Genomic DNA, 19,995 nt, shown 5'->3' with positions numbered 1-19,995 from the left:
CCATGTCTGGATCCTCCCCCACAAAATAACCCACATTAAAATGACAGTTCTTAAATGAGGCCCACCAAAAGAACAGTCTCTATTTCATCCCCAAATGTAACAAATGTGTGATCAGGTGTAACAGCAATCGCAGAAGCTGTTGGCACGTGACAAGGGATCGTAAAGGAGAAGATTCAGATTTAAACAGGCTCTAAGAAACAGGAATGTTTCTCTTGGACATGGGAGTATTACAGTCACTAAGAAAATGAAGTGGAGAGAAATTCCTATCCCTAGGCCTGGATTAAGCATCTCTCATGAAAGTGGAAATCATCCAATGACCTAAAGGGCTTAAGGTGGTCCCAGGTGCCCTGGCAATAAAAGGCGTCCAGAACACAAGACAAAGTACCCGGAGGCAAGAGTGCCTTTCACGTCCAGGATGTGCGGTGGGGAACCCATAATTTGGCATCTGGTTCATCCATCAGTTTCTCATTGGTGGAGTCATGTGAGCCTGCAAAGCTCAGAGATCTACCCTTCAGGTCTCCTTCGCTGTCAAAGACAACATACTTCCGTGTCGACCGGTGGTTTAAGAATAAGTCCTAGTTCTCGGGGTTTGGTGGGCTAGGTGTCACCTGGCCTGGTGAAAATACTGCATCACATTTTAACGTGGCAGGTCATGTATGCCCCTAGGCATTTCTGCTCTCGGTCCGAGTGTCCTGGGTGGGGACGATGAGGCAGGCAGGCCCTCCTGTCAGGCGGCTGTGAACAATCCCTCGCCGGGGACAGTGACAGTCCTAGTCCTGCCAGTGACCCGGCTGGGAACTAAGGCACTCCAGGCATGTGCAAGCCCTCCCCGGCGCCAACGCTCCTCCCACAGGCCGCCGCGGGTGTAGGCCTAACAGCCAGAATTCACCCGGCGCCCCCTGTGCGCGCCCCGCCTCGAGCTCGTCCTATGTGACACGGGCCTGGGTCCCCAAGCCCAGGAAGACCGCTGGGGGCGGTAGGACCGGCGCCCAGGAGCTGCCGCCGCGCCAGAACCCGGAGCCCGGAAGCCTCACGCCGCCGCCCGCCATGAACGGCTCCCTGCGGCCGGGCGCCAGCAGCTGGCGACGGGCAGCCACCACGGTGCTGGCCGCTGGCTGGGCGCGCCCGGGCCCCGCCGCCCCGTCGCCGCCCCCGCCGCCCGCCGAGGGCTTTCGGCTGCTGCTGCTGCAGCGCTCCGAGAGCCAAGGCTTCTTGCCCGGGGCGCACGTCTTCCCGGGGGGCGTGCTGGACAAGGCCGACCACTCGGCCGACTGGCTGCGCCTCTTCGCGCCGCACCACGGGCCGCCGCGTTTCGGCCTGGGCCCCCCACTGTCGCGGCCAGCCTCCTTCCCGGGGCTGCCCGACCCCGCCGACGAGGACGGCGCGGCGCTGCCAAATGACGTAGCCTCCCGCATCTGTGCCATCCGCGAGGCCTTCGAGGAGGCGGGCGTGCTGCTGCTGCGGCCACGGGACGCCCTGCCCACCGCGGCCGAGCCCGCACGCGCCCTCGCGCCGCCGCCGGGCCTGGACGCCTGGCGCGACCGCGTCCGCCGCGACCCGCGCCACTTCCTGAGCCTGTGTGCGCACCTCGACTGCACGCCCGACATCTGGGCGCTGCACGACTGGGGCGGCTGGCTCACGCCGTTCACGCGCTCGGGCGGCCGCCGCTTCAACACCGCCTTTTTCCTGTGCTGCCTGCGGGAGCCGCCGCCCGTCTACCCGGACTTGACCGAGGTGGTGAGCTGCCAGGTAGGGCCTGCGGCGCCGGTGTGGGGACCCACCGGAACTTGAGAATCAGGGCCCCCCGCCAGCAGCCCAGGCCTGTCTGGAACCTCCCTATAAGCCCAGCACGGAGGGTAATTACAGGTCTTCCCACCCCCTCATCTGTGATGGGGTTACAGCCCGGGGCCCTAACCTACCTAACCTCTTAGCCTGACCTACCTTAAACGTGCTCGGAACACTAACATTAGCCTACAATTGGGCAGAATCAACTAACATAAAGCCGATTTTATAACGAAGTGTTGAATAGCTCATGTAATTTATTGAATGCTGAAAGTGGGCAACAAAGGTGGTAATGGTACAGAATGAGCGCAAGGGTATCATCAATTGTTTACCTTCAGGATCACACGACTCACTTGGGAGCTTGCTCATTGCTGCTGCCCGGCACTACCGGTGGTGAGTACCTAGCTGCGGGAAGACATCAAAATTCAAAAGTAACTTTGCTGCTTGAATGTGTATGGTTTTTGCAGCATCCTAGAATTGCAAAATTGTAAGTAGAACCAGAGTCGGGACTGTCTGTATCTTCCTCAGAGCCATACAGCCGATAAGTGACTGAGCGAGCAAGGCAACCAGGTAGCCCCACTCTCAACCCTGCAGGCCAAAGCCAGGACCTTGGTGAAGTGCTCCTCTGCTTCTTCGAGAGGCCTTGACTCTGCCTCTCAGGTGCTTCCCCCCAAGAGAGCCCTTGGGGAGATCCCAGGAGTTGTGCAGTGCTGTTCAGGTGCCAGGCTCCTTCCTGAGCACGTTCCCTGCATTAACTCATTTCATGCCCACTCCATTCCATGCAGTATAATTATGTCCTCAGAGGACATACTTTATATGATTTCAGTCTTAAATTTATTGAGACTTTTTCTATGGCCACAAATATGGTCTATCTTGGTGATTGTTCCTTTTGCACCTAAAAAGAATAATATGTTCTGTGCTTGCTGGAGAGTTTGGAAAAATGGCAATTAGGTTAAATTTGTTGGTAGTGTCTTTCAGCTCTTCCATAGTGTTTTCTTGTTCCATCAGATACTGACAGGAATGCTGACATTTTTTTTCAGATTTGTTTTCTTTTAAGTAATCTTCATACCCAACGGGGTGCTTGTACTCACAACCTTGAGACCAAGAGTCACATGCCCTACAGACTGAGCCAGCCAGGTGCATCCCAGGAATGCTGACATTTTTAATGAGTAATTGTGAATTTGTCTTTTTCTCTATCAGGTTTTGCTTCAGGTATTTTGAAGCTTCCTTGTAAGGTGCTGCCGAAACATATAGGACTGTTAAAGCTTGATGGATTGACCCTTTGGTTATTATGAAATACCCTCTGGGGCATCTGGCTGGCTCAGTCAGTTAGGCATCTGACTTAGGCTCAGGTCTTGACCTCATGGTTCGTGAGTTTGAGCCCTGCATTGGGCTCTGTGCTGACAGCTCAGAGCCTGGAGCCTGCTTCAGATTCTGTGTGTGTGGGGGGGGGGGGTGTGCCCCTCCCCTGCTCACACACACTCTCTCTCTCTCTCTCTCTCAAAAATAAATAAACATTAAAAAATTTTTTTGAATAAAAATAAAGTATGTTTCTTGTAGGCAGCACATAGTCTTCCTTTTCTTATCAGTAGTATAATTTCTGCCTTTTAGCTGGAGTGTTTACATCATTTATATTTATATATGTTTATATATTTAAGTATTTATATTTAATTCAAACCTACCATCTTTTAGTTTGTTACCTGTCCTATCTATTCTTTGTGTGTTTTTCTTTTCCTGACTCCTTTTGTATTATTTGAGTATTTTAAGGACTCTGTTTTACCTCCATTATTGACTTATTAATTAATCTTCTTTGTGGTTACTCTAGGGTTTGCAATACATAGCTTTCATCATGTATCATGTTGGAACCTGACAACAGTATACCTGCATTTCTCCCCTCATGTCCAATAGCTATTGTTGTCATACATTTGACTTTTATTGTTATTATGAACTCTATAGTGCATTGATTAATTTTCCCTAAACAGTCAATCTTTGAAAGACTGCAACAATGAGTAGAAAATGTCTTTTATGTTTACCTGCATATTTACCATTATTACTGCTCTTCATACCTTTGTGCAGATTAAAATCTACAACTGGTTTCTTTTGGCCCAAAGAACATCCTCTAATATGTGTTGTATTTCAGGTCTTCTGACAATGAATCTTGTGAATTTTGTTTACCTGAAAAATACTTTATTTTGCCTCCATTTGTTTGAAAGATATTTTGGCTGGGTATAGAATTCCAAGTTAACATATTTGTTTGTTTGTTTGTTTCTCTCAGTGCTTAAAGATGTTGCTTTGGTATTTTCTGGTTTGTATAATTTATGATGAGAAATCTGCTTTTAACTCTTTGGTCCTCTGTGCCTAATGTGTTTGTTTTGTGTTTGTGGCTACTTTAAATATTTCCTCTTAGTCACTGGTGTTCATCAATTTGATTACAATGTGCATGGTTTTCTTTTTGTTATTTGTTTCTTCAGATATTTTTCACCTCCCCCTCTTTTCTGGGACTCCAATTACATTTATGTTGGACTACTTGAGAATGTAACTGATAACTTGTTCATTTTGTTTCAAGTATTTTATCTCTGTGCTTTATCTTGAATAGATTCTTCTGCTACGTTTTCAAGTTCTTTTTCTCTTTTCTTATGTAGCATCTAACTTGCTGTAAATAGCATCCTGTGTGTTTTTCATTTCAGATACTTTTCATTTTTAGAAGTTCCATTTAGTTTAAAAATATTTTCTATTTCTCTTATCCTGTTCATATTTTCCTTTATGTCTTTGAGTCAATGGAACATACTTACAACAGTGGTTTTAATGCCCCTTTCTACTAATTCCATCATCTCTGTAGTGTCCATGGACCAATTTGTCTTCTAGTTAGGGGTCACATTTTGCTGCTTTCCTGTCATGGGTCTTGCAATTTTTTATTGGATGTTGGATATTGTGATTTTTATGAGTACTGGATTTTGTTATGTTCCTTTAGAGATTGTTGAACTTTTCCTGGCAGGAAGTTGTTATTGCAAATTAACTTGATCTTCTTGAGATTTTTTTTTTTTTAAGTTTCTGTTTGGAGAGAGAGGCGGAGAGAGAGAGAATCCCAGACAGGCTCTGTGCTGTCAGTGGGCAGAGCTCGATGTGGGGCTCGGACTCATGAACCGTGAGATCGTGACCTGAGCCAAAATCAAGAGTTGGACGCTTAACCAACTAAGCCACCCAGGCACCTCTTATTTTTTAAAAGTGGTTTTAGAGTAGTTCTATGATAGCCTTTATTCTATCAGCTGCACTTCTAATGAGACCCTTCTGCTGAATGCCCCTTATATTCAACAAGGTCTCTCCACTGTGGTTGGAGGAAATTTTTCCTGGCCCTAGGTGAGTCCTAGAAAGTATTAGTCGTAAAGCCCCCAAGTAACTGTTCTTTTCTTAGAAAGCATGTTTTCCAATGTCATGTGGTTTCATCTTATGCTGGCATAGATTAGTGTTTTGCAAAGACTAAGGGCATCCTATACAGATTTTAGGAGCTCTACTCTATATAGATCCCTCCTCTCAGGTACCATGTCTTCCATATTCTAGCCTGTATGGGCCTTTCCAAACTCTGTTCTCTGTCTCCTCAGTAAGTCAGTGAGAATGGTATAGGTTAGGTTCTCTTTCCTTTTGCTGTGATCTGACGATTACCTTTAGGCAGAAAATCTTGGCAATGGTAGAGTTCACCTCATTTGTTTTTCTTTTCTCACAAATTACAATTCTGCATTTTTCATTGTCTGAAAATGATTGATTCATAGATTTTGTCCACTTCTCTATTGTTTATATCATGTTGGAGAAAGATAATTCTAGCACTGATGGCTGGAAGAGGATATTTTTTATTTTTTTTTTATTTTAGAGGGACAGAAAGAAAGAGCGAGCACATGAGTTGGGGAGAAGGACAGAGGGAAAGAGAGAATCTTAAGCTGGCTCTATGCTCAGTGCAGAACCTGATGCCGAGCTCGATCGCATGACCCTGCTGCGATCATGACCTGAACTAAAATCGAGTCAGATGCTCAATCGACTGAGCCACCCAGGCGCCCCTGGAAAGATTTCAATAAGCAGCAGTTCTTAACCTAGTCAAGGCCGGTGATTCTCAACAGGAGATGATTCACCCACCCACCCCTAGATACATTTGGCAATGTCTGGAGATGTGTTTGATTTTCCTAGTTTGGGTAGTTCTCCTGGCTTCTACTGGGTAGAGCTCAAGGATGCCTCTGACTATCCTTTAGGGTACAAGACAGTCACCCACAACAAATAATTATCTGGCCTAAAGTGTCAAAGGTTTTGTGAGCAGTGCATTACAAGTAACAAGTAACCAATAAATGATAAGCTCTCTTAACCTATGGTCTGGACTAACCTGAATAGGTTGAATTAAATGGGTTGTACCTATTGTTTAGCCCTTCATCTTGATTGTTATCACTGAACTCGTGTGGAATTGATAAAAGAGAGTTCTATGTAAATAACTTACAGAGTGGGTGGTCCTTTGAGACCCGAGCATTGTTTTCCAAAATGCAGCCTTGGCAAGTTGAGAATAACCCGAGGTGATCTTATAAGTAGATTGTTTGGTCCCATAGATTAACCATATGCATTCCTCAGGGGGAAGTTTAGGCACATACAAGCTTTTACACCTTTGGCCTATAGTTATCCATGGCAGAAATCAATTTCAACTTCCTAGATTGGGCATGAGAATCAGTTTCCATCAGTGTAAATGGATATTTAGTCAGTCCGTTAAAGAAAGACCCCTTTGGGGTTATTTCATATTCGCTGAATCAACTCCTTTTTTTCTTTTTTTTTTTTTTTTTAAATTTTTTTTTTTCCACGTTTTTATTTATTTTTGGGACAGAGAGAGACAGAGCATGAATGGGGGAGGGGCAGAGAGAGAGGGAGACACAGAATCGGAAACAGGCTCCAGGCTCTGAGCCATCAGCCCAGAGCCTGACGCGGGGCTCGAACTCGCGGACCGTGAGATCGTGACCTGGCTGAAGTCGGACGCTTAACCGACTGCGCCACCCAGGCGCCCCTCAACTCCTTTTATCTAAATGTGTATGGAAGTAAGGCTTGGGAAGGAGGAAAGGTCACAGCAGTCAGGTCACTTAAGTTAAATGGGCAAATGCTGTCTGGTTGGTACTATGCTGTTATTATTAGTTTTTAAGTTTATTTATTTTGAGAGGGAGAGCGAGAATCTCAAGCAGGCTCCGCGCTCTCAGCACAGAGCCCAACATGGGGCTCAGTCCCACTGACTATGAGATCAAGACCTGAGCAGAAATCAAGAGTCAGATGCTCAACTGACTGAGCCATCCAGGTGCCCTGATACTCTGCTGTTATTACATTCCTGGAACGATAGGCTGAGTCATGCCTCCTGACCTTCCTGAAAGCTCCTTTTGCTCCTCTTTACCCCATCGTAACATGTGAACTTGTCATGCTACTTTCTGATTGCTGAAGGCCCCATAGGGCCTGAGAGAGCTTTGTCTTGTTCACCACCTCCCCAGGGCCTACCCAAGGCACCCGTTTGTGGGTGGAATGAATGGGCACTGAATTCTCAATCTGCTTTCATGAGTTAACACCGGACAGACTTCTTTTTCCCCTGGGAGTGACCAGAACCAGCTTGCCTTCTTGCATCTTCTGCCTTCTCTGCTGAACAACCCCCCCAGGTCAATGCTTGGTGATCTATCCTAGTTGATTTATTGGTCCTTAGGATCAGCGTCCCATTAACCACCTCTGAGGGTGGAAGGTCAGCCTACATTTCATTAACCAAATCTTTTCATGTTGTCTTAGAGGATTCTAGCAAGGCACATTAATACATTAATTGTACGACGTCAGTTAGATTTGGGTACTGATCTAATGATTTCAAATCTTCCATTGCCTCTGGAATAAACCTTAAAACCCTGGCCATTGTCTTCCACAGTGGTCATCTCCATCAGAGACAACTGAGAGTTTCATATCGAAAAAAATTTGGTTAGCACCCCCACAGTTCTACGAAATAAGAAGGCTTGGAAACTTTGCCTCTCTCTCTGACTTGCACAAATTTTGTTTGGATGGTGCATTGGAAGAGATGGAAAGATGGCTGCCGATCACATTTTTAACTGCTGATGCAATGCTCCAGCTTTTACCAGGTAAGTCAGTGAAGCACAGTGTTCTTCTTCTTTTTTTTTTTTTAAGTTTATTTATTTTTGAGAGAGAGAGAGAGAGAGAGCGAGCATACAAACTGGGGAGGAGCAGAGAGAGAGGAGACAGAATTCCAAGTAGGCTCCACACTGTCCGTGCAGAGCCCGATGCGGGGCTCAAACCCATGAACTGTGAGATCATAACCTGAGCCGAAATCAAGAGTTGGATACTTAACCAAAGCCACCCAGGCGCCCAGCACCGTAGTATTCACATTTAATGCACTGGGCTGTATGGCAGTATTGTGCAACACAGAGACATGAATTACCATCTGTTTTACACAATACAGCAGTTTATTAAGTAAGGTCCAAGTCCATAAAATATCCATGGTGTTTATTATAACCCAAAGTTCTAAGTAAGTCACTTTGTCTACACACATATGTTTATTTAAATGTTTCCTAAATGTTTACAAAGCTCTTTCTCATATGATATCTCACTTTTTTACACTTTAATTTTGAATTTTGAGAATGAGTTATGAAGTTGAAAACTTGTGTTTTTAACTACACTCTGTTAAGAACTTGAATTAGGAGAAATTGTCGACTTATTTGAATTAGGGAGTCTGTTGGCAGTTGATTGTTGTGGGGTAAGTGCTAGGTGGGGGTTTTGTGGCAGTTTACCTTTTAAATTTTTTTTAATGTTTATTTATTTTTGAGAGAGAGAGAGAGAGAGGCAGAGCATGAGCAGGGGAGGGTAGAGAGAGAGGGAGACACAGAATCCGAAGCAGGCTCCAGGCCCTGCGCTGTCAGCACAGACCCCAACACAGGACTTGAACCCATGAACGGTGAGATCATGACCTGAGCTGAAGTCGGACACTTAACCGACTGAGCCACCCAGGTGCCATGGTTTTATGGGTGGGGCTTTGTGACCTGCTCATGGTTACTTGTCTCAGTTTACAATAGCGACAATAGTTGTTACTCATCCTACAGTAGTACGGTTTAGCAGTTTTGATGTGTAAATGATAATTTATGTAATTTAACTTTAAAATTATTAGAACAGCCCACACTGAAACCCAAAAATGTATGGGTATCAAGGCCAATATTAATACCAACTAGGATAAAGAGTCATGGGTTAGCCTAAAAGTTATAATTCGTGATGAAAAATGCCAAGTCATAAATACTTATGTGCCCAAAGAAACTTTTTGGCTGGGGAATGGGGAATTGGGGGGTGTGGGTATTAAAAACACGAGAAAGACATTGAGGTAGGCTCATAAAATCGGAGTTACTTAACACCTATCTCCGTTCCAAGCACATGACATAGATTGATACCGATGTGCATGTCACTAATATATTGGAATGTTTTATAAAATAACACTTTGTGGGCTCAAAATGTTATTTTTCAGGAGATGAACTGTACTTAGAAGATTCAGACTTTGTAGAGAATGTTATGTCTACAGAAAAAAAGACTGGAGAAATCATGAAGGAAGGCAAGACATTTCACCGAATGGTGTTACACAGCCGCCATGTGTACAGTGTCCACGTGACTGTCCAGTCAAAGCATAAACATGTTTATCCTAAGACCTACGTAGTAAGTCAGAGCCATCTATAGAGGACTGCTTGCTTGTAAGCTGGCTTGCTTGAAGTTGTCCTGCTGAATACCGGAGGTCGACTGGACTTGCTTGGAGCATAAGGACCTTTGTACAATCTAGTACCAATAGTCTAATCTGATATAGTATAATACACATTTCAAGCGTAATATAGTGCTCTCTTGCTTATTTCATCCTTTAAACCTCATGGTATCACACAAATGTAATTAATTATTAATGATCCTGTTCCCGGAATGAGGGGGGAAGAAAACCTCACAAGGGCTTCCACTTCTGAATTATTATTTTATTTACTTACTTTTGAGAGAGAGCCAACAGGGGAGGAGTGGAGAGATAGAATCCCAAGCAGGCTCCATGCTGTCATCGCAGAGCCTGACATGGGGCTTGAACTCACAAACCGAAATCAAGCTACTTAACCAACTGAACCACCCAGGCACCCATCCACTTCTGTATTATTTTATTATTAAAAGTTTAAATAAGATGTTCTACTGCCGTTGTCTTTTAACTGTCCACTGCATTAGCGCTTTCCTTGACGTGCTGAGGAGGTGCAGCCATGAATTCCTTAGACTTGCCCGTGAGATTAGTTGAAGGGTGTCTGATTACATGTGAATAGCACACTGAGATGACACTCAGGTGACATTATTTTCTTGTTATGTCTTTAGCTTGATGATTAACACACAAATCTGTTTGATACCAAAAGGCATTAGTGATTAGGCCTACCAAATTGGAAACCTTTTAGTTCCCATTTTAAAGAAGTATGAAGCCACAACAAAAACCATATTTATTTTTACTCTGGGGAGCAGTAGCTAATAAATACAAAGAGATTAAAGAGATGTAGAACTATTCATCATTTAATGGTGTTTTATTAATGATGCTTATTTTCAATGGTTTTTAATATGGGTCATTTTTTCACCTCTTAAGAGGAATAATGTTTATTGATTAAAGATGTGAAATGGTTAAGACACTAATTCTGTTTCAGATCTTTGACTATATTATGTATCATATGATGGACTTTATTTTTCATGAAATGTCTTATTTTTGCTACCTATAAAATAGTGGTATTGATCAATAAAGTATATGTATATTACTTAATCTTTTTTTTTAACATTTTATTTATTTTTGAGAGAGAGAGAGAAACAGAGCATGATGCTGGGGAGGGGCAGAGAGAGAGAAAGAGGGAGACACAGAATCGGAAGCAGGCTCCAGGCTCTGAGCTGTCAGCACAGAGCCCGATGCGGGGCTCGAACTCACAGACTTAAAGATCATGACCTGAGTCAAACTCAGACACTTAACCAACTGAGCCACCCAGGTGCCCCTGTATTACTTAACCTTGACTAGAGGAAACCATCTAGATAAGTGGTTCTCCATCCAGGGAGGCCACTTTTGCCCTTCAGGAGACATTTGGCCGTATCTGGAAACATTTTTGGTGGTCACAACTGAGAGTGAGATGCTGCTACCATCTAGTGGGAAGAGGCCAGGGATGCGGCTAAATATCCTACCATAAATAGGACAGCTGTCCACAGCAATCATCTTGCCAAGGTTGAGAATCTCTGATCTAAAGGAAAGTCTTTCTTCAGTGAATGGTTCCAACATGTAAACTGTGAGAACCATATACTGTTAGCATTCCCCCGGCTCCTGCACCTACAGAAGTCCTCCTTACTGACTTTGGCTTTGGGCATCATATTCTTTCACTCTCACAGGAACCAGAATGTAGCTGGAAGAGAACTCCGTGAACACCATTGTTTTGCCGGCTAGAAAACTGAGGACAGACCCACACAGCTGATTAGCACCGCAGCTGAGTGGCACCTGATTCTCTGTTAAGCAAGTGACATCTATTACCTATCGCCAAAAGCAGAAGAGCTAACAGTTCTGCCCACTGCGTCTGGGGATTCCAGTCGCCAAGGACACCACAACACAGCCAAGCATTGGATGGAATAATGCCCGATTCACATAGAGAAGAAGCAGAGTAAAATCAGCTCCAGTACTGTGCGTCAGTCCCCCATGGCCCACAGGTGTTCTCCCTGTAGCCAACACAGGGCAAGTGACCTGCACGCACACCTCTTGTGCTACAGAAGGACCCCATCTCGCTGCAGTGGACACATATAATACGGGGCTGGCCAGGTGTCATCTGATGCACACGCTTGTGCAGAGCAAAGGAGTACACGTTGAGTCTGAAACAGGGAAAGACATTCCCACACAAAGGTGATGAGGCCAGCGCGGGCTGTGAGGACTCTTTCCTCAGTAGGGAAGCCTTCCAGGCTCAAGGCCCATACTTAGGCAGCGGGGGGAGGGTCAAAAGACCGCATGACACTGCCTTTCCCAACCTTTCTAGTCCTGCACCCTTTTTGGAGTTACATGGTTCAGTGGGTGATTTGGGGGAGATGTGACAAGTAACGTGAGTTAACTTTTCCGCATAAAGATGTATTTTTGTTGTCGTTTTCATCTGAATGAAACCTTTGTCTCCTTTCCAAGGATGCCTTTTGGGAGACTGTCACATGACTTCCAGCTGTCACAATACCCTAGTGCCCTGGCACAAAATAGGGCCACCCTCCTGAACTGAAAAAGAGTGTTGTTTTAGAGCCTAGCTCGTGAGTGCTTGTGGCATTTACCATATGCTCTCTCTTACTTCCTGTATTCAAGCTACCTGGGCCTCAGATGCAGAAACAGAAAGCTGACCACTTGTCCCCACGGCTCCTCCTTCAAGTCCCCTTCCTGCCCATGCTCGTATCCCTACTGCCTGCCATCTTGTTTGGGACACAGCCAGGAAAATCCATTTTCTACGATACTATACAGTTTCTTGAAACTGAAGGGACAAACTCAGGAATTAATACAAAGTCAGTATTCATTTTCACTACCTACAACTTTTTTCTGATTCCTTTGAACAACTTCCATGGGAATCCCAAACTGGGCTGGCGTCAGTATTTCAGGTTAACATGGCTTGTCCTCATGGTTCTTTGTTTGTAAGAGTGTGCTGTACTGTGGGAGACACAAAGGGCTCAGATATAAGGGGGCTTCTGAGGGATAATTGTGGGGGAAGGGCCCTCATATTTGGGCATATGTAGCTATTTTATTGTTTCTTCTCAAACCCCTATTTTGTTTTTAACTTGTCTGCAACTTTGGCGTTTTCCACTTCCTCCTCGCTCTTTAGCCACTCGTCTTTTTAACTTCTTCTCCTCTAACTGACCTTTAGCTGTTAGAGCCTCTCAGGACTTTTTCCCAAACTCTCTACTGTCCTTGGGTGAGGTAAGCACCCAAGGTCACAACCTCCAGGTGCTGTCCTTTGAAAAAGAAATTGCTTGCCCTGTGCTTTCTCTTTCCTTCTCACTGGCTGGACATTGTGGCCACTGAAGCAGTTCCCTGGGACCCAGAAAGAGAAGCCAGACGGTAGGGCATAACTGCCTGCCAGGCTTGGACTGCTCACCTCTTGCTTGTTACATGAAAGAAAATATAAGTCATTAATCTGGGGGTCCCTCTGTGAAAACCATTAAGCTTGTTTCCTAACCTATATAATTTTCCTTTTTTTTTTTAATTTAAATTTTGTTTTTAACGTTTATTTATTTTTGAGACAGAGAGAGACAGAACATGAACGGGGGAGGGTCAGAGAGAGAGGGAGACACAGAATCCGAAGCAGGCTCCAGGCTCTGAGCGGTCAGCACAGAGCCCGACGTGGGGCTCGAACTCACGGACCGCGAGATCATGACCTGAGCCGAAGTCAGACGCTTAACCGACTGAGCCACCCAGGTGCCCCTATGATTTTCCCTTTTAAGGAGGTTCCCTCAGCAGTCTTCCCTATACCAGAAACCTACCAGTTATTTAGGCCAAAAATATTAGTTGTTCTTTTCCTTTACTCTTATATCCTATATTCCTAAAAGTCCTCCTTCTCCTTTATTCCTATATCCAGGTGAGTAGCAAGTCCTGTTGATTCAATTGCCCCCAATTGTCTTGGAATTCCCATCGTCTGTGCTGTGCACTGTCATCACCTTAGTTGAGCCACGGTAGCCCTGCAACGAATGTAAGGGCCAGTCTCTCCATTTTCATTTTTTTTTTTTTTAGAGATTTATTGTGTTCTTTTTTATTTATTTTCAGAGAGAGTGTATGCAAGCAGGGAAAGGGCAGAGAGAGAGAGGAAAAGAGAGAGAATCCTAAGCAGGCTCCACACTCAGCATGGAGTCTGATGCGGGGCTCGAACTTATAAACTGTGAGACCATGACTTGAGCCAAAATCAAGAGTCAGACACTTAACCGACTGAGCCACTCGGATGCCCCCCCTCCATTTTCATTCTTAACCTCATGATGCTCTTCTATTGAACTGAAAAAGTGCTCTTGCATAGAAATGTAGGTCATGTCCTGTCACCGCCTTCATCAAAACCCTTCAGTGGCTTTTCTTCACACTTAAAACCTAAATTCACTGTGGCCTGCAAGATCCCACCTTTCTCTCTGATCTCATACACCCGTCTCCTTCTACACTCCCGTCAGAAGGTCTTCTTTACTTACTCAAAGTTCTTTCCCACCTCAGGATCTTTGCACATGTTGTTGCCTTGAAGCAAACCTGGATCTCTGAACTATGTTTGTTCTTGGGTCTCTCTGTTACTACCACCTCAGGAAAACAGATGAAGATGGGCGCCCAACATGTGGATTACTGGCATGAATAAAAGAAAATTCCAGGACAAAGGGAAGAAAAGCCTTATTTGTTTATTTAATGTTTTTATTTATATTTGAGAGAGAGAGAGAGAGAGCCTGAGTGGGGGAGGAGCAGAGAGAGAGGGAGACACAGAATCTGAAGCAGGCTCCACGCCCCGAGCTGTCAGCACAGAGCCTGATGCGTGGCTTGAACTCATGAACCATGAGATCATGACCTGAGCCGAAGTCAGACACTCAACCGACTGAGCCACCCAGGTGCCCCTAGGAGAGCCTTATTTAGAGAAGAGAATAAAGTTTCCTCGAGCTGAAGGAAAATGTTGATCTTCAGATAAAAAGGTCCTGCTGTAGCCAAAGGAAAATTAACAGAAATTGTCCAGTACCTGGATGAGTATTGAATTTCAAAGATAATGCACAGATTTTCAGGAAGAAAAACAGAAGGTTGCTCACAAAGGCAGAGAATCAGGCTTCTGAGTGTGTGTCACAGAATAACAGGATATACTGAGTGGGGGACAAGGATGTATGTACTCAATAATTCTATTGCTTGAAAGCCACCGATAAATTTTCATTTACATCTGGGCTCTGAAAATTCCATCTGTTCTGAAAAAACTCACTTGATAGAAACACTATGGCTGAGTGAGAGATTAATCAAAATAAAAACTTTTAAAGTAGAAGGATGTGGTAGAAGTCTAAATGGTGAGTGTGAAAATCAATTAAATATAGGAGATAAGTGTGAATAATATGTAAAATACTGCGTTAAAAATAATTCATATTTTAACCTATTTTAGAAACAAAAGGGGCGCCTGGGTGGCCGACTTCAGCCAGGTCACGATCTCGCGGTCCGTGAGTTCGAGCCCCGCATCAGGCTCTGGGCTGATGGCTCAGAGCCTGGAGCCTGTTTCCGATTCTGTGTCTCCCTCTCTCTCTGCCCCTCCCCCGTTCATGCTTTGTCTCTCTCTGTCCCAAAAATAAATAAACATTGAAAAAAAAGTTAAAAAAAAAAAAGAAACAAAAAACATGTCTTTTTCATAAAAATAATTTGGTTAAATAATCCCAGATTATGTTATCTGAAACAGGAAGTGGCTATGGGAGGAATGAGAAAAAAACAGGAGAGGATGAAATCAACAGCCACAGCTTTGTGACAAACACCTGCGTAGGTGCTCGCTTCAGCAGCATTGGTACTCAACTTGGAACGATACAGACAAGTGGCCCCTGTGCAAGATGCCACACAAATTCATGAAGGGTTCCATATTTTTGTGGATTAAGGAGTGCGCTTGTGATGAGCACCAGGTGATTAAAATAAAAACTTACAGGGGTGGCTGGGTTGCTCTCAGTTGAGTGTCCGACTCTTGATTTTGGCTCAGGTGGTGATTCCAGTGTCGTGGGATCAAGCCCCGCGTGGGGCTGTGCACTGAGCGTGGAGCTTGCTTGGGATTCTTTCTCTTTCTCTCTCTCTCCCTCTGCCCCCTTCCCTGCTTGTGCACTCGTGCTCTCTCTCGAAAAATAATAATAATAATAATAAAAACTGAAAAAAATACTTGTGTGTTTTTAAACGCAAAAGTAGCTAGTAGAGTTAAAAATAGAATAGTCACTTTTCAGATCAGTCAAAAACAAAGCATAGCCCCTAATGCAAAAGACAGAAATCAGTGTGAGTGGCAATGAAACAAAACCCAGAGGCTTAGAGTAAAACAATTCAAATAGGAATGAAGGTCAACCATGGCAATACGCAAAAATGGGTTAATTTTATTCAGAGGGAAAAACTGAGATTAAGTGTATTGAAACCTAATTAGGAAAAGAACCAACTAAGCCCAAAGTTAGCAGAACAAGGGAAATAACGAACTGGATAACATTTCTAGAAACATACACTCTACAAAAACTGAATCAGGAAGAAATAGACAATCTGAACAGACCAATAAGGGGTAAGTTGAATCAGTAATCAAAAACCTCCCCAAAAAGAAAAGCCCAGGACCAGATGGCCTCACTAGTGAGTTTTACAAAACATTTAAAGAATTAGCACTAATTCTCAAATACTTACAAAAATTGAAGAAGGGGGGATACTCCCAAGGTCATAAGGCTAGCATTGCCCTGATATCAAAGCCACATAAGGACACCACAAGAAAAGACTACAGGATAATATCCCTGATAGATATACAGTAGATACAAAAATTCTAAACAAAATTCTAGCAAATGGACTTCGGCAGCACATTAAAAGGATCATACACCATGATCAAGTGGGATTCAACCCTGGGAGGCAAGAATGGTTCAACATATATGCAAATCAATAAATATAATGCATCATACTAATAGAATAAAAAGTAAAAAACCACATGATTATTGCAATAGATGGAGAAAAGCACTTGACAAAATTCAGTATCCATTCATGATAAAAACTCAATAAATTAGGTACAGAATGAATGTACCTCAACATAATAAAAGCCACAGATGACAAGCCCACAGCCAACATCGTACTCAGTGGTGAAAGGTTGAAACATCTTCCTCTAAGATCAGGACAAAACAAGGGTGCCCACTTTCACCACTTCCATTCAACATAGTACTTGAAGTCCTAACCAGAGCAATCAGGCAAGAAAAAGAAGTAAAAGGCATTAGAATTGGAAAGGACAAAGTAAAATTATCTCTATTTGCAGGGGACATAATTTTATATACATAGAAAATTTGGTATATGTAAAAAATCCTAAATATTCCACTGAAAAACTTGGATATAATAGATGAATTCACTAAAGTTGTAGTATTTAAAAGTGAACATAAATCAGTAGCATTTCTGTACACTAAAGCAAATTATTTGAAAAAGAAATACAACAGTTTCATTTACAATAGCATCAAAAACAACGAAGTACTTAGGAAAAAATTTAACCACTGAGGAGACAGATCTCTACGCTGGAAACTATAATACATTGATGAAGAAAACTGAAGAAGATGCAAATGGAAAGAGAGCCTGTGTTCATGGATTGGAAGGATTAATATTGTTAAAATGTCCGTATAACTCCAAACCATCTGTAGCTTCAATCACTCCCTATAAAAATTTCAATAACATTTTTTTAGAGAAATAGAAAAAACAATCTTAAAATTCATGTGGAAATACAAAAGACCTCAAAGTAGCAAAAGCAGTCCTGAGAAAGAAAAAAGGGGAGGCATTACACTTCCCGACTTCAAACTATGTTGCAAAGCTATCAACACGGTATTTTACTGGCATGTAAACAGATGTATCAGACCAACGGAATAAAATCAAGAGCTCAGAAACAAACCCATGAATATATAGTCAACTAATATTTGACAAGAGAGTCAAGAATGGTCAATGGAGAAAACATAATTGCTTCAATAAATGGTGTTGGGAAAATTGGATACTCAAATGCATTAAATGCATGAAACTGGACCTCTGTCTTACATCACTCACAAAAATTAACTAAAAATGGATTAAAAACTTTAGTGTGAGACCTGAAACCGTGAAATTCCTAAAAGAAAACATAAAGAAAAAGCTTACGGACGTGGGTCTTGGCAATGATTTTTTGGGTATGACACCCAGAGCACAAACAACAACATAAATGACGAGAGGGACTATATCAAACTAAAAATCTTCTGCACAGCAAAAGAAACAGAATGAAAAGGCAAACCACATATCTGATAATGTTAATATCCCAAATACATAAGGAACTCTTATAACTCAGCCAATAACAAATACAGTTGAAACATGGACAAGGGATCTGGATAGACATTTTTCCAAATAAGATAGACTGTATTCAGATGGCCAATACACATATGAAAAAATGCTCAATGTCAGTAATTATTAGGAAAGCACAAATCAAAACCACAATGAGATACCACCTCACACCTGTTGAAATGGTTATTATAAAAGCAAAAACAAAAATAAAAAAACCCAAGAGATAACAAGTGTCGGTGAAGATGTGGGGAAAAGGGAATCCCTGTGCACTACTGGTGGGAATGTAAATTGGCACAGTCATTAAGGAAAACAGTATGGAGATCCCTGAAAACTTAAAAATAGAGCTGTATGGTACAGAAATCCCACTTCCGGGTATATATCCAAGGGAAATGAGGGTTGCCAGGGTGGCTCAGTTGGTTAAGCGTCTGACTCTCGATGTCAGCTCAGGTCATTAAGGAATTAATTTAAAAAAAGGAAATGAAATCACTATCGCAAAAAGATATCTGTACCAGAATGTTTATTGCAGCATTACTTACGACAGCTAAGACGGAAACAACCTAAGTGTCCATAGAACAAAGAAAACGTGAAAAAAAAAAAAAGAAAACGTGGAGCACGATTATAGTCACATATATTCATATGTAAATGTCTATGTTCTAATATATATTGGCATGTCATGTTAAATATTTAATTACATTAAGTGTTAAATATATAGTGGAATATTATTCAGCCATAAAAAAGAAGGAAATCCTACCATTTGTGAAACATGGATGGACCTTGAGGGCATTATGCTAAATGAAATAAATCAGACAGAGAAAGACAAATATTGTATGATCTCACTTTTATGTAGAATATAAACAACAACAACAACAACAACACCCTCATAGACACAGAGATCCCATTTTTGGTTGCCAAAGGTGAGTGGTGGGTGATGGAAGAATTAGTGAAGGTGGTACAAACTTCCAGTTATAAGATAAATAAGTTCTAGGGATGTAACATACAATGTGATGAGTACAGTGAACTATATTGTGTATTTGAAAGTTGCTAAAAGAGTAGATCTTAAAAGTTCTCATCACCAGGAAAAAAAATTGTAACTATGTGAGATGATGTAGGTTAACTAAACTTACTGTGGTGATTATTTTGTAATATATACATATGTCAAATCACTATGTTACACACTTTAGATTTATACAATATTATATGTCAATTGGATCTCAATAAAACTAAAAAAACGAAACCTAATATGAGTTGTTAAAAACAATTCTGCAGGAGGGCTAAAGGTGAAAAGAGAAAACAAGAAAAGCTTACAGCGTATTAATCAGATGAAGTAGAATTCAACATACAAAGCTAAGTGGGACAAAGGTTAATTTAGTTTGATAGTGTACAGTTCAAAGTGGAGATATGAGAATGTCCTTGCAGTGAATAACAACACTGAGCTATTAAAAAATACATAAGAGGGGTGCCTGGGTGGCTCAGTTGGTTAAGCGGCCGACTTCAGCCCAGGTCACGATCTCGCGGTCTATGAGTTCGAGCCCCGCGTCGGGCTCTGGGCTGATGGCTCAGAGCCTGGATGCCTGCTTCCGATTCTGTGTCTCCCTCTCTCTCTGCCCCTCCCCCATTCATGCTCTGTCTCTCTCTCTGTCTCAAAAATAAATAAAAAAAAGTTAAAAAAAATTTTAAAAAAAATACATAAGAGGGGCTCCTGGGTGGCTCAGTTCGTTAAGTGTCCGACTTCGGCTCAGCTCATGATCTCGCAGTTCGTGGGTTCGAGCCCCATGTCAGGCTCTGTGCTGACAGAGCCTGGAGCCTGCTTCGGATTCTGTGTCTCCCTCTCTCTCTGCCCCTCCCCTGCTCATGCTCTGTCTCTCTCTCTCTCTCTCTCTCTCTCTGTCAAAAAATGAACATTAAAAATTTTTTTTAAAAATTAAAAAAATACATAAGAAATAAGGATAATCTTATAAATACATAATACTAGTGGGAACCACGAACAAGACATTCTCTGACCAAGTCCGTGAGAGGTAATAGGTGTCTGGGGAAAATGCTGGGCAAGCATCAGGCTTCTACCTTTGGGTTGAATGCCATAATCATAATGTCCACTCTCTCTCAATTGATTCAAGATGTCTAAGAAATAAAACCAAAAAAGTACTTTTCTAAAAAAAAAAATCAACTGACAAATAATTAAGGCAGCTTTT

General features: G+C 42.8%; 1 protein-coding gene and 1 pseudogene across 1 annotated transcript; both read left to right on the top strand.

Annotated features, from left to right (window-relative positions):
• The first annotated feature begins 891 nt into the window (after window positions 1-891).
• Window positions 892-9,838, top strand: NUDT19 (nudix hydrolase 19). The gene is made up of 3 exons (XM_047078315.1): window positions 892-1,749; window positions 7,697-7,904; window positions 9,293-9,838. Exons 1-3 carry the CDS (start codon window positions 1,048-1,050, stop codon window positions 9,496-9,498), a joined length of 1,116 nt encoding a protein of 371 aa, XP_046934271.1. The 5' UTR covers window positions 892-1,047; the 3' UTR covers window positions 9,499-9,838.
• A 5,449-nt stretch (window positions 9,839-15,287) lies between these two features.
• On the top strand, window positions 15,288-15,386 carry LOC124511997 (uncharacterized; annotated as a pseudogene).
• The last annotated feature ends 4,609 nt before the right edge of the window (window positions 15,387-19,995 follow it).

Source organism: Lynx rufus, unplaced genomic scaffold (assembly GCF_022079265.1).
Source record: "Lynx rufus isolate CCGP_SWC_20201006 ecotype Redwood Valley unplaced genomic scaffold, mLynRuf1.p SCAF_16, whole genome shotgun sequence".
Classification (NCBI taxonomy): domain Eukaryota; kingdom Metazoa; phylum Chordata; class Mammalia; order Carnivora; family Felidae; genus Lynx; species Lynx rufus.
The sequence above is the reverse complement of the archived record's forward strand: the minus strand, read 5'-3'. Positions and strand labels throughout refer to the sequence as shown.

What these genes read in the sequence shown, in the direction of transcription:
- NUDT19 (XM_047078315.1), top strand. Translation starts at nt 1,048, where the DNA reads ATGAACGGCTCCCTGCGGCCGGGCGCCAGCAGCTGGCGACGGGCAGCC. An exon ending in CCGAGGTGGTGAGCTGCCAG is followed by an intron (nt 1,750 to 7,696) that starts GTAGGGCCTGCG and finishes TGTCTTCCACAG; the next exon opens with TGGTCATCTCCATCAGAGAC. An exon ending in AATGCTCCAGCTTTTACCAG is followed by an intron (nt 7,905 to 9,292) that starts GTAAGTCAGTGA and finishes GTTATTTTTCAG; the next exon opens with GAGATGAACTGTACTTAGAA.